At 37.2% G+C, this 15,207-nt stretch overlaps 1 protein-coding gene across 1 annotated transcript; it reads right to left on the minus strand.

The window, feature by feature from the left end:
* Positions 1-11,318: 11,318 nt before the first annotated feature.
* On the minus strand, positions 11,319-14,299 carry LOC140774923 (probable LRR receptor-like serine/threonine-protein kinase At1g74360). The gene is made up of 2 exons (XM_073118109.1): positions 13,853-14,299; positions 11,319-13,723 (listed from the first exon to the last, which is right to left on the minus strand). The coding sequence occupies exons 1-2, from the start codon at positions 13,920-13,922 to the stop codon at positions 11,484-11,486; spliced, it is 2,310 nt and encodes a 769-aa protein (XP_072974210.1). The 5' UTR covers positions 13,923-14,299; the 3' UTR covers positions 11,319-11,483.
* Positions 14,300-15,207: the final 908 nt, after the last annotated feature.

The following is a 15,207-nucleotide window of genomic DNA, read 5'->3' on the forward strand; positions in this document are numbered from 1 at the left end:
AGAAATGGGAGTTTTTTTACTAATTAGCCCTGCTCTAAATTTTATTTACTAAATAGTCTGCCCCCGGTCTAGGGCACGATCTAGCCCAGGGGTGGCAAAACTTGACCCGACCCGATAACCCGACATGATAACCCGGTTGTTAATCGGGTTTGGGTTTGGGTTAATCGGGCTCGGGTCATAAACGGGTCATGTTTGGGTTTATACCTCTGACCCGCTTGACCTGTTTAACTCAGATCGGGTCAACCCGCCAACCCACCACACACACATATATATATTCTAATTTCTAACCCTAATACCCCTAATACCCTAAAACCCAAACTCAAACTCCTCACACCAAAAAAGAGGTGTCGTCACCCCTTCCTTTACCCATGCCCACAGCCCACTTTGCCGTCGCCTTTTCCCTCCTCACTCTTCACATCGAGTAACATTGCCTCCTCACGTTGCCGATGCTTCTCGCTCATACCGCTCAGCGCCCGAGCTTCTCACGACGCCCAAGGTCCTCACGCCGTCGGGTCCTCACACCGTATCTCCCCCCTCACTCACGCCCGAGCTTCTCACGTTAGATCTCCCCTCTCACTCACGCCGTTGGGTCCTCACGCCGCCCATCCCCTTCACTCACGCCACCAATCCCCCCTCACTCCGTTGGGTCCTCACGCTGCCGATCCCCCTCACTCCAGTGGGTCCTCACATCGCCGCCGCCAATCCCCCCTCACTCTATTGGGTCTTCACGCCGCCAATCCCCCTCACTCCATTGGGTCCTCATGCCGCCCATCCCCCTCACTCCATTGGGTCCTCACACCCCCTCACTCACGCCGTCGAGTCCTCACGCCATCGAGTCTCCTCACGCTGTCGGACACCCGAGCTCCTCACGCCACCAGATACCCGAGCTCCTCGCCATGGTTGTTGTCTTCTGAAAAAGGGGAAGGCAGAGAAGGAAGAAGAGCAAGTATTTTATTATTATTATTATTATTATTATTATTTTGAAATTTAGGAAGAAGAGCAAGCAGAGGAAATGGATTAATACTTCGGTGGGACATGTGACACATGTTTCGCCTAATGGGATGAACATATATGTATTAGGATTGTAATTTTAATTATGTATGAGTTCTAAGTGGTAATAAGTTATTTTATATGTATAATACATTATTCATATAGGATAAATCAGAAAATATTGAATTTTATATAAGATTTATATTAAACGAGTTAGACGGGTCGGGTTAATGTGTCGGGTTAACATAACATGTTTAAGTATATGGGTTAGACGGGTCATGTTAGCGTGTCGTGTTAATCCGACCCGTTTATTATACGGGTTAGGCGGGTCGGGTCGTGTTATCCGTTTATTAATCGAGTCATGTTTATGTTTACAAAATATAACTCGTTTACTAATCGAGTCGTGTTCGTGTCAAGATAAAGTTGACCCGACCCGAACCCGCTTAACCCGACCCGGTTGCCACCCCTAGTCTAGCCCTACATAAAATGCTAAACAATTCAATAGAAACGCTAGCTATATGTTTTTGCGTAAAGTTAAAACACTGGAGTTTATCTTACCTATTTGACATACTTACACAACTTTACACAATTTAATAGTAAAACATTGAAACATTAAGGCCCGTTTACTTGCAGAATAAAAATAAGCTTATTCTAGAATAAGCCTCCTTATTCTGGTATAGTAACTAAATAATATCTTATCTTATTCTAGTATATTAATTTATCATTCACTTTCGTCTTATTCCATACAACTTTTAAAAACAATAATAACCTATAATTACCATTTTGCCTCTAGATTTGATAATATTTAATTATAAATTACATAAGCTACAGTTGAGATTCTCTCTCTTTCCACTATTTCTTCTATTAAATATCGGTCATCTCAATTACAGCTTATTTTTTTCACTCATTTATCTCTTTTTTTTTAATTTTAAACATCTAAACTACAGTTGAGATTTTTTTTTTTGAACTAGTAAATTCTACAAAAATAAAATTAAAAAATATTAAGCCCGTACACTTTATCCGTAGTGCGGGCTTATAACCTCGCATTACATTGCAATGCAGACTTATAACCCCACATTATACCACTAGTGCGGGCTTATAACCTTGTATTAATTAGCAGTGTCTATTCATTTATTCTAGTGTATAATTATTTTATATAGAGTGCAGGCTTATAACCCTACATTACCTCGTAGTTCTTATTTATATCCTCTAATGCATTATTATTTTAGTGCATGCTTATAACCCAGCAATGGCTCTACCTCTTTATTTAGTGCATGATTATTTTATATAAAGAGTGCAAGGTTATTTTTGCAGTGCGAACTTATAACCTTGCATTACCCCGCAGTGCATAGTTATTCATTCATAATGTGGGTATATAGAGTATTTTAAGTCCACATTTTAATAAAAAATAATATTATTTTAGAAAAATACTATTTACTACTATTTTTTTTAAAATATAGTCAAGGATATTTTTATCATTGAGTTTAAAATATCACCAATTCCCAATACAATTACCTTATTTTAATACCATATATATATATCACATCAAATATAATTATTATACCTTATACTAGTATTGAACTAAATATTATAATAACTCTAGTCAATTCATCAATAATAACTTACTACGTAGTAGTTGCCCTTCTCTATAATATTTCATACAACCAAAGAATTAAAATTACATTTAAGCGCACGTGCCTTCTTTTTTCCCTCTTCTTCTCTCTTTTTCTTTCCTCCTTCACCTCCTAGCCCCATCTCCCCGTTTGTTTCCCGTCATGTTATAGCTTCGTTGAAGCACGCCCTCACCATAAAATGGTTCACTAGTGAGTCATCTACTTCTCTAGTAAATTAATTTTAGTTTAATAGCCTAGTTAATTATTTTTCCCTTCTCCTCTTGTTTTGATCTCATTGGTCAATCGATTGTCCAACTGACGACCTCATATTGATAGTGTGCTAGTCCAAGGAGCTTCCCCTTATTATCTTCTCTTGTTGGGTATCCTTCATGGGTACTATAGGCTCTTAATGGAGGCTAAATCTTGTAGCCTCTTGTCGCCAGCTTCTTGGCTTTTTTTTCTTCCATTCCTGATCGTGTCTCCCCTCTCTATCTGGCTAAGAACTCTCCCTCCTCATAACAAATCACTTGATGGCGTCCTTATATGCCCCCACAACAAGGTTTGTTGGGCAACCCATCTCCCCAGCCACTAGCCATGATTGAGAACATAATCGCCGTTAGCTGCCTTAGCTAGCCGCGCGCCACCTCATGTGGCATGTGTGCATTATATGAAAGTTTATTGCATGGTCAACTAGGATCGTTGATGGCTAAGAATGTTGAAAATGTTCTCTCTCGTTTTCGAGTTTCCTCCCACGAGATAGATTCTCTGCTCCATCTTTGGCCAAGTTCACACTTTAAGTGTCATCCCTACTATGGATGCCGATCTGCGTGCCTTCCTCGACTACTAGTGGCGGTGTACACTAGTAGACACCTTTTTTCTTTCTTGGTGGCTCTACTATTGAGAGAGAGGAATGAGAGGTGAGGTGACTTGTGCTTGTGTTAGGTTGGCCCCAACCAATGTGACTTGGCTATGTGTGGCGCAACCTAAGGTTGTGGAATCCAAGGTGTAGTAGATTAGGTTGCAGCTCAACCCATGTTACAATATAGGTTGATTTGGGCTTTGGACCTAACTTTAATGTGTTTGTACTATAGTATTTCAATTAATTGCAACCCAATGTATTGACTTGAGTTAGGATAAACCAAATAGATTGGTTGCTTTTCAATTTATTTTACTTTACTTTAGTAATTTTATTTATTTATCCTTGTCATCTTGACCCTTAATTATAAATCATCTTTAGAAGGTACTTTTGTTAATTATAATATTTATTATAAATCTATATTAATAAATTAGATTCTATCGTCTGGGAGTATTATTACTAATTGCTCCTAATAGGAAATAATCTCTAATTAGATATTGGTAATCAATTTTAAGCATGCTTTCATATTTAACAAAGTTAATTAAATATTGCCTAACTTATTTATTTTAAATTGATAATAATTAGTGGAACGATAAATTTAAGGTTAATTAGATTAATTACTTTTAATAACATGTTTGACCATTTTTACTACTATACTAACTCTACTTGTTAATAAATGTAAGAATCCTTAGATAAACCTACTCAAACCCATAGCAGTTTTCCCATAAATTATTTAATTAATATTTTAGATTGGCTTATGCTTATATTTATTACTTTAATTATTGAAATAGATTTAGTACCATGCAAGGATGAATTTGTGGCACAATTGAAGCTAGGAAAATTAGAAATTGATATCTAGCAAATAACTCATTCATAGTCTAGGAGTAGTGTAAAGACTTAAATGTATGAATTTATTAGATAATATGAGAGTAAAATTAGTTTTAAAATTACTCATTATATGGATATAATTGAATGTAAATAATAGTAATGAGATGAACCATATAGGGTGACAGTAATTTATTAAGTTGATAGCATCATAATATATCTGGTATGAAAATAAAAATGTATTTTGATTACCAGTTTGGTTGATATTAATCTAGAGGATAAAAATTTTAAAGCAAGTTAGATTGCATGATTTGGGTGATGTTGGATCTTAGTTATAAATATGCAAACTTATCTTTATTTATGATTATTATATGGCATTAATAATGTTATAGAATAATTTTAATGATACAATGAGATTAAATGATTAAGTATATGTGGTGGACTTTGTTTGGAAGATGTGATAAAACATTAAGTTGAAACTTTTGAGGAGCTATCACGTTTAGGTGGTCATGTCAACTAAACAATTTGGAAGTTGGATTCATTGCTTAATAGGATGGTAACAAAAAGAAAGTAAATGACTATTATCATTTGCATAAAGTGTTATAAGAGATAGTTATTATACTACTAGATGATAGACAAATAATGATCAATATAAAGTGATTATATTAGTATTTATATAACCATTAACTTATGTTTTAAATTATTACTAAACATTATTGAACAAGTCTTTTAGGATTATGATGTAAAACTTTGATCTCTTAATAAATTGTAAAGTTAAGAATGTGAGTCGATCTAAAGTAAAAGAGAAGATATACTGGTAAGGTTATAATTCATATTTTTTTAATGTCTTTTGATCTATATGAATGAACTAGTTTCGGTAACGTTATTGGCATATCATAATAGCATAACTAATTCAGGAGATTGATCTAAGTAGCTTTATAGTTTATGTACAATACTTTTATAGATTTATCTAAGTTATGTTTAGGTATTCTTAAATATCAATGGATTAGTAAATAGTTGTGTGGCAATGTATTAGTATTATGAATTGAGTATTATATTTGTCGAGATATTAAAGAGACTATTGGATTACTTGGTAAAACTCAGTAGATAGTCTTTGTATTTGAACATCATAATCATTAACTAATATTTTGGTAAATATACTAGTAGCACTAGTAATTAAGTAGGTAATGACCAAATTGAAACTATGTAGATCGATGAATAAATAGTTTGGACATAAAAAACTATTGGTAGAAAGATCATCAGAAATAGTTATTCTATATGTTGCTAGAGGTAATTTGAATTTAATCATCCAAGTATTGCAGGTAATGATGGAGTAAATTAAATTATAGAAAGGTTATATACAGTTAGTTATTTGGTGTCGTAATATAATTAATATTGATAGGTTGGATATGATGAAGTGCTTGCTATTTTGGAGAGTTATTATAAATATAAACTTTGATTTAGTAGTTTTATATGGATTGGGTGATATCTTATATTGATTTGGTTAGTAAATTGCTATAATAGTTAACTATATAAGCAATATATTTTTATAATAATAAAAGTTATACTAATGTTTAGGATCAGAATAATTTTCTAACTCCATGATAATAACATAATATCTTATGAATGTAAATCAGGATCGGCGAAAAATGCATTTAGAAAAAGAAAGAGGAATTTAGTATGACGAGTATTTAGACCTGCTGGTCTACCATAGATTAGTATAGTATTGAGGGATGATCTATTAAGCATGTTTAGGTATTAGGGTATACATTTAGTAGATCTTGGAGATAACTGATTAAATAAATTATATTATATTATCACAGGTAATTATGGTATTACGCTGTTACATGGCAGTAGTTAACCTAAGAAGTGATATTAAGTTTGAACATTTTGGACTAAAATATGATACACTTGAAGTATGACATACTTTCATATTATATAATCAGTATACCCGATTACTATGTAACAGTGGTTCTTTCTTATGAGTCAGTATTACTATAAATATCTTTTTAGGATTGATTTCCATATAAGAATAGTATGACTACCTGACTAACCTAGATTTATGTATTTGATTCTTATGGTGGACAATTTATGGTTGTGTAAGGTCAAGAGTTAATTAGTAAACGATAGTCAACGAGATAAAAGTAAGAATCTAAAATAATTATATCAGACAACTATCAATTCGACTAAAAGGTTAGGAAACTAGAAATGCTACTTCTAGAGTACTAGTATGATCTAAATTTCAGGGTCAAAAATTTTATAAAGAGAAAGAAAATTGTAATAACCCAAACTTAATAATAAAATAAAATGATAACAAAATTAATAAATAAAATAATAATGATAAGAAATAATTACAATAACAATAATATACGATAATAAATTAAAATCTAAAATTTAAAAGAAAATTTCAAAAAAATTTATTATATGGCATGACGTGGCCCGCCTCGTGCCATTCAGTGGCGAGGGTGCTGAGGGCGTCACATGACTGCCACCCTTGTGCCAACTGGGTCGAGCCAGGTGAGTGCGATGGGCCCCACCATCGCTGCCGCCATACTCCCTCACTGCCTCACTCTCTCTTTATCTCTCTTTCAGTCTCTCTCCCCCCCGCCCCCCTCTCTCTTTCAGCTCTCTCCAATTCTCTGTCATTCTATCTCTCCTTCTCCTTATACCAACACCAACCACCTTTTTACTGTCGTCGTTGCCTATGCATGTCAACGAATTGGCAAACCAAGGCGCTTAGCCCCTAAAAGGAGTTACGGCTAAGCAGGAAGGAAGTTGCTTCTCTAATAGCCCCGTTGAATAGGAGTATTAGTTAGTGATCCCTTTGTCATCGCCAAACTGTTGATGAGCCACCTCACTCCTCCATCCTCTCTTCTCTCTTCTTCTCTTTTCTTCTCTCTCTTTCTTATTCTTCTTCGACTCGGGTTCGCTAGAACCGGGCAGCCAGCAAGAGGTCGGTTGCTAGCTAGCCAAGCCATTCCCCTCCAGTCCAAATCCCTTCCTTTACCTTATCTTCTCACTTATCTTATCTAGGGCTACTCAAAAAAGCCCATGGGCTCGTGAGGCTTGCCCACTAGTCTTGGTAAGAGCCTGGCTTAAGCTCTAAATGAGCTGAGTCAAGCCCAAAGTTCAAGCTCGAAAGAATTATCAATTAGAATTTGATGACTTTTTAAGGTCTACTAGTACCAAGACCTGTTAAATCAGAGTTGATATATTTGTAGGAGCCAAATGAAACATGTGATCCTAGCACTTTTGATATATTAAATTGGTAAAAAATTAATACATTGAATTCCTTATTATGTCTAAGATAGCTCGTGACATTTTTTCTATACTTTAACTCTGTAGGTAATTGAAGTTTAGCTTTGCATTGGGAAGATTAAAGCTATTCAAAAGACAATGAAATGTCCATATATAAATTTACTATAAATTATTACTTTAATTATTTTGTAATCGTTATAACTTATAACTGAAAGTTAAACCATTTTTTTATTTAGGAATTGAAGAAGAAGATCTCCATATTGACTTGTTAGATAGATTATTCATCACATGTTTATTATTACTGCTCGTATTACTTAACTTTACTAATGCTAATAATTTTGTATTCATATTAATTATTTTATTTGGCTCCATATTGACTTACTAGATTGTTCATCACATGTCTAGTATTACTGCTGGTATTATTGAACTTTACTAATGATAATAATTTGTATTCATATTAATTGTCGCCGCAGCCAACCGGCTGCGGCCATCTGGCAGCGGTGGGCCCCAGCGCCGCCGCAGCCACCGCCAACCTCCCACCGCCTTCCCTCTCTCTCTCTTTCTCTCTCTCTCTTTCGAGCGCCGGTGAGCTCCTCTCTCTCTCTCTCTCTCTCTTTCTTGCCCGAGGGTGGGCTCGTCGGAGCCGAGCCACCGGCGAGAGGCCGGCCGCTGGCTGGCCAGCAGCGGCCGGTGCCCTCCCCGCCGGCCCGGGTCCGCAACCTCCTCCCTCACCTCCTCTCTTTCTTCTCTTCCTCTTCTCTTCTTCTTCTTCTTCTTCTTTCTTCTTTCTTTCTTTCTTTCTTTCTCTCCTTCTTCCTCAGCTCCTCTTTTCTCTTTCTGCACAGTGTTGGGCTCTGTAGCAGACAGTGCTGGGCCGAGCCCAGCACTGATGGCAGTTGTAATTAAATTATTAATTAATTAGTTTATTTTTTAATTACTTGTAGAGGAAGATGATGCTACTAATTAAGGTTTATTAATTGCAATCATAGAGTATAAATGTGTAATGGAGCCTTACTTGTTCTGTAACCCTTGTGAGAAATTTTTAAATGATTATTTACTTGTAATCGTTATGGGTATAATTTTTAAATGTCATCTGCTTATAACCCTTATGGGGATATTATTACTATAACTTTTTGTTGGTTTTGATTTATTGGTTTTGTAATCTTTGTAGGAGTATTTTTACTTGTTACTTGTAGATAAGTGATCAATGGTTTTGATTTATTTTTTATTTACCATTATAAGTTTGTTGCAAGCTTTAATTCAAACTTTCAAAGTCTATCATTCATTTAATTATACTGATCTTGAATATAAATATACTGTTGATACCTAGAGAGGATTTTTTATGATTATACTACTATAATTTTATATCCAGATGATCTCTGGCATGAGTATACATGCGATAGATTAGTATGAGTATGCATGTGATAAATGTATAATTGGATATTGTATCGCATCATATTTTTTTTAACTTCCTTACAGCCTAAATTTCTGAGTTGCATGATCTATTATAGTACTGAATAAATACATATAATCTATTATTTAGAAGAAAAATATTAAATTTGATTGATACAATAATTGATAGAAGTGTGAGAATACCTGAGTAAGCATGAGGATTAGGACGTGCTTAGTGGATGATTGATCGCTCAATATATTTGTGATCCTATGGCCTTACACCCGAAATCATTAATCTATGTGCATGCCAAACATTGAGACACATTCCGTTCGCTAGAGCATGTGGCGAGTTATCTTTACATAAGATTCTATTAGCTAGAAGGGTTCTAGGCCAAAATTTGAGCATACTGATTATTATCCTGCCATTCGTTAATGGTATTTTAATTATAATCATATCCTGTCATTTATAAGAAGTATATCCACGTAGACCGGAGAGTAGCTGGAAGCTATTTGTAATCTACCCTAGTCAATGACAACATTTCAACGACCTTCTTTTGGCAAAAAAAGGAAAAAAAAAGAAAGCAATGGGTTTTGATGGAAATTTTATATGCGAAATAAAGCTACGCTATAACCAACCTAATGGGTTTCACCGTTTCGTATTAGGTGGTCTCTTTAATCTTTTACTTGCTCAAGAGTTCCACTCTTCTTGGAACACTCATGCCCTGTGATCCAAGACAGCTCCTCCCACGACAAATTGCTGATTCGAGAACGATGTCGGATTTGGAAGCATCTTTTTCCAAGAGAGGATTCAAAATCAATCCAAAGGCTCTCTCTCTGTATGCTAACTTTCAAAATTGTATGTCAGCACTCTCTCTGCGTGTATTGATCTTAATATCATCAAGTTAATAGTGGAAAGTCATTCTACATGCTTTGAGGGGCCCCTTTCTTGGAAAAATCATAATTTTATTGCTGCTATCTCCCTTACCAGTTATCTGTCTTTGTGCTGCTGGACTTTGGAATAAACATGGAATCTTGGTTCTAAAAGACAAAAAAAAAAAAGCTTTCTAAAGGTGCTCATGTATTTGTGGGTCAGAACCAATTAATTATCAACTATTTTAAAGGATCATATACTCCATCGTTATGGAGCCATGGAGGGTTTCATAGCAGTGGGTGAAAGAAACCAAGGTCAATAGCTTATATATACGATGAGAAAAAAATGAAACTGGTATACCAGTCACGAGAAATAACACCTTGGGAATCTAAGTTAAGGTGAGAATAGATTAATTTAATAAAGGATGTGATAGTAAATAAATCCGTATCTAAGAGTATAATGGGCCATGTTAGCTCCTACTTTAGTTCAAATTAAACAGGGTGAGAGAACTGAGGCAGTCCATGAGAGTTCTCAGATACTTCATTTTGATAACCAGCAGCAATCTTTCTTCCCGTGGTTTTAGATTCAATTCTTTGTCACAAAGCAGTGACTGATGAGGTGCTTTATTATTAAATATTGCACACACTTATCCTATTTATAATAGTGAATAACCACGCAAATAAGACAAGCTTTAGTTAGTTAACTGCCAAAGGTCAAAATCCTATTAGGTAATAGATAATTTTAGGGAGTCTGCCATCCATGAACTTAGTTGGGCCGGAAGGCGTGCACGTAAATTGAATCGGAGCCCAAATCCAAGTGAAACTTAGTACTCATGTACATTATTAATATTTTCAAAATAGTCAATATAATACTAAACTCACTTTTTTTTTAATTACTTTTACCACATATACTCACTATGGTATATAAATAAATATTCAATCCTAGGAAAAGAGCTTCCCACACAATAGAGAGATGTACCAATGCAAAATAATAAAACTTAAAAGACAAACAATTGCAAACACACATTATTTTACTTAGAAAACCATAGAACTAGGCTACTTTTCAAGATCAAACGTACTTATTGGTTGATCCCAACAATTCTATCCATAACAATCTTGTTCGATTGCCTCGAGGTATAATTTCTTGTGATCAATTTCTAATTTTAATAATCATTGAAGTTGATGCTACTATCTTAGTGACTTTCAAGACGAAATTCTGAAAGATGTAAAATTGATAAAAAGATGAAACGATAGAAAGCATTTCTTAGGGTTAGATCAAAAATTTCTTATATACCTCTGACATAAAAGGTGAAGAACGCCCTCAAAATACTACACATCAGTCCCAAAAGTCGATCGCCTTCTGGAAAGAAAATTTTCTGTCATTTTCAATCTTAATATGTTAGAACTATCTTTAATATACAAAAATTCTCTAAGATACAGGTACTAACCACTCTTGGACAATTAGAACTGCACTTTAAAAACCTATCTTTTTCTTTTAAGTTTCTTCCTAAAATCTTCAGTATATTTGTGTCTATGCTCATACGTGAAATATTCTATATACATCTATAAATTCATCATATATTATACATAGTATCAATTACATATCTTAACTTCGCAATATATATCTTATTGGTGGTTTGGAGGAAGCGCCTGAGCATGACGACAACTTCCTTTTATCGCTAACTTCGGTGATCCCCCGACCTTGTTACAAAATTTTCGATCGTAAGAATACGATTTACTATGAAAACAGGGGTGCGGATCCTGAGGCAGAGGACGAAGGAGGCGACCCCAAAGACGAGGAAGGAGACGATAAACGGGATCCAGAATGCAACAGCCCTCCGCGAGGTCCCCCGGCGGACGACAGATGAGTCGTCGAAGGACGGGGGCGGGGGATAATAGGAGTTGTAGGAGCTGTAGGAGATGAGGGGGTCGCCCATGAAGGAGTCGCTGCCGAAGGTCGAGATCTGGCCGGTAGCGGGGACAACACCGGAGAGGAGCGGGTTGTAGGAGACATTGAACTGATTTAGCTCAGAGAGATGGTTCAGGCTCGTCGGGAGATCCCCGGAGAAGTTGTTCGTAGATAGATCCAGTCTGCTGAGGCATTGGAGCAAGCTGATCTCCGACGGGATCTGGCCGGTGAATAGGTTATTGGAGACATCGATGTCGAAGAGCGGAAGGGAGGCGATCTCCGCTGGAAGGCGGCCGGAGAGCTGGTTGTTGCCGAGGCGGAGGATGCTGAGGAACTGCATCTTGCCTATTTCAGGCGGCACCTCGCCGGAGAGTAGGTTTTCGGTGAGCTGTATGTAGCCTGAGATCGTTAGAGTTCTCACTTGCGAGGTGGAGTCCATGCAGATAGGGATGATGCCATATCCCTTCCAGATTTTATTCCAGATTGCTTGACATAACCTCGGAGTCAACACCGTATTGATGAAGCTAAAATCCTGGTACTTCATCGGGAGCCATTGCTTCATCGATAGGCAATTGTCGGATCCGGCAACGATAATATCTCGGCGGTTCGCTTGGAAGGTCGGGTTTGGATCTCTTCCCATCCGCGTGATCTCCCGCGGGATCCGGCCAGATATCCTGTTCCCGACGAGGTTGACCCAGAGCAAGCTACTACAGTTCCCGATCTCCGGTGGGATCTCGCCAGACAGCCGATTGTTCGCTAGCATCAGCCAGAGGAGCGATCTGAGCTTCCCCAACTCCGGCGGGATCCTGCCGGTGAGCCTATTATAAGAGAGATCCAATGCCTGCAACCCCACGATGCTACCAAACTCAGACGGGATGCTCCCGGAAAAATCATTGTACGCTAACATTAAGTATTTAATCTTCGGCATTGCCGCAATCTCGACAGGGAGGTCGCCAGAGAAGTTATTACAGCTGAGGTCCAGCCTGAAGAGCTCCGGCAGCTTCAGGACCCCAGAGCTCTCGATTCCTCCGATGTACCCGTTCTCGTGGAGCGACAACAATCCTAACGTAACGAATCTTCCAAAGATCCCTTGTATCTCCCCGCCAAAGTTATTCTTGCTGAGATCGAGAAAGACTAGCTCTTTGCAATTGAGAAGCTTCTCCGGTATCTTCCTATCAAATCCGTTGCTCCCTAAGAAGAGACTTCTCAGCTTAGAGAGCTCGCCGATGCCAGCAGGGATCGCGCCAGCTAATCTATTATTCCACAGGTTCAAGAACGCCAGATTCGAGCAGTTGGCGATCGAGTCCGGCAGGTCGCCGACGAGATTGTTCGACGATAGGTCCAAGAATTCTAGCGCGCAATTCGACGGAAACGTCTCCAATAAGATCTCCCCGGTAAGATTGTTCTCCGCCACCGAGAATTCCCGGAGCTTAGCGAATCCCTTCCAGATTTCTCCGGTGAACTTGTTCGTGCTCAGATCGAGGTACTGGAGATTCGGGCACTCGTCGAAGGAACTGGCGATCTCGCCGACGAAGTTGTTCGCTGAGATATTTAGCAGCACGAGGTTCGCGCACATTGCTGGAAAATTCGCCCTGATCTCTCCCTCGAATCGGTTCGACGTAAGGTCGACGACCCGCAGATTGACTAGTCCGGTGAGGTTCACTTCCCCGTCGAGGAGGTTGTGGGAGAGGTTGAGGTATCGAAGCCCGCGGCATTCGTTAAGGTCCGGCGGAAGGCCGCCTTCAATGGTGTTTTCCGATAGGTCTAGATGCTCAAGCTCAGTGAGGTTGGAGAACCCCACGAACATCGTGCCGGAGATGCTAGAGCTGGAGAGGTCGATGCCGGTGACCAGGCCGTCGTCATTGCATGTGACGCCGGACCACCGACACGGTGAGGGATCCGACTCGTTCCACCCCGCGTAGCGGCCGTAGTATATAGGGTTGTTGCTCTGGAGGAAGTGCTTGAGCTTGACGACAACTTCCTTTTCACCAAGTCCAGTGATCCCCCGACCTTGTTACAACATTCAAGACTATAAGAATAACGAACGGCTACGGAAAACAACTAGATGAAGAAGAAGAAGAAGAAGAAGAACTAGATGATGATGATGATGAAGAAGAAGAAGAAAAAGGAGAAACATACCAGCGACAAAGATTAAGAAGAGGAGGAAAACAACAACATGGCTTGAGAGCGCGGCTGCCTTCTCCGACATGTCCCAGCTCCTGCTACCATCATCTATAGCCCTCAACCATTAAAACCAACAAGCTTTCTTCCAAGAATCTTATCAAATCCCAAGCCAAGAAAGAAGCAAAGTCTGTTCTTCTTTATCCTCAGTTGAATATTTGATTTCATTTCATTTCAGTTGTTACTCTCCATTAGTCAAAATCAAAGACACGAAAATTCCACAAGGGAAAACGAATGCTTTCCTGTGAATTTAGTGCCATGCGGAGGCTCCCCTTCGTTGAAGGGTTGTCTTCAGTCTTTGGACTACTTTTTAACAGACTCAAGCAATAACCTTTGATAGGAATTTCATATTTCAAATTAAGCTATGCTAAGAGCATCTCCTACTTTAAAATATTAAATTAGGAGGCAGGTAGAGCTCCAAATAGAGCTTTAAATGGTAAAGCTCTAAACTTAGAATACAGCTCCAATACTATTTAACTTTTAAAAATATTAATTTTATCCTACAAATGTTTAATCCTAAAATTTAAATTCGTTTGTATCATTTATTAAATAATCTAATTAATTTTACTAATCAATTTTTAATAAAAACTAGTATTATTAGAAAGGTTAAAATGAGTCTAAAATTAAATTATTTAAGTTATTTTAAAATTTTATTTTTATTTCATATAATATAATTTCAATTTAATTAAAATAATAATAATTTAAAATAATTTTTAAAACTATTAAACATTAGTCTTATTATAAAGATATCAATGCAAGTTTCTAATCATATATTTTTTATTTAAAAATAATAAAATTAAAAAAACTTATTAAATAATTTAAAATATAATATATAAATATATATATTATATTAATTAAAATAATAAATATAAAGTCCGGTATATTAAAGTGCAAGCCTTTGCACTTCGAATATAGAGACCTTAGACCTCCTCAGAGATGCTATAAGGTTTTAATGTTTCTGTTAAGTAGTGTCTTTATTTTCACTTGGTCAAGACTCAAGAGAGTTCCACACTCCCACTCTTCTTACCCAAACACTCATACCCTAAATTCCAAGACAGCTCCTCCCATGACAAATTACTGATTTGAGAACGATGTCGAATTTGGAAGCATCTTTTCCTGGAGAGGATTCAAAATCTATCCAAAGGGTAAGAACCAATTAATGACCAACTATTTGAAAGGATCAAATACTCCACTGTTGTAGAAGATTTTATAGAAGTGGGTGAGGTGAAGCCAAGGTCAATAGCTTATCTCATATATGAGGAGAAAAATTGAAACAAGTATACCAATCGCAAGACGTAATTACCTTGGATCGT

This window comes from Typha angustifolia, chromosome 13, assembly GCF_048772165.1.
Source record: "Typha angustifolia cultivar Huaian chromosome 13, ASM4877216v1, whole genome shotgun sequence".
NCBI lineage: Eukaryota > Viridiplantae > Streptophyta > Magnoliopsida > Poales > Typhaceae > Typha > Typha angustifolia.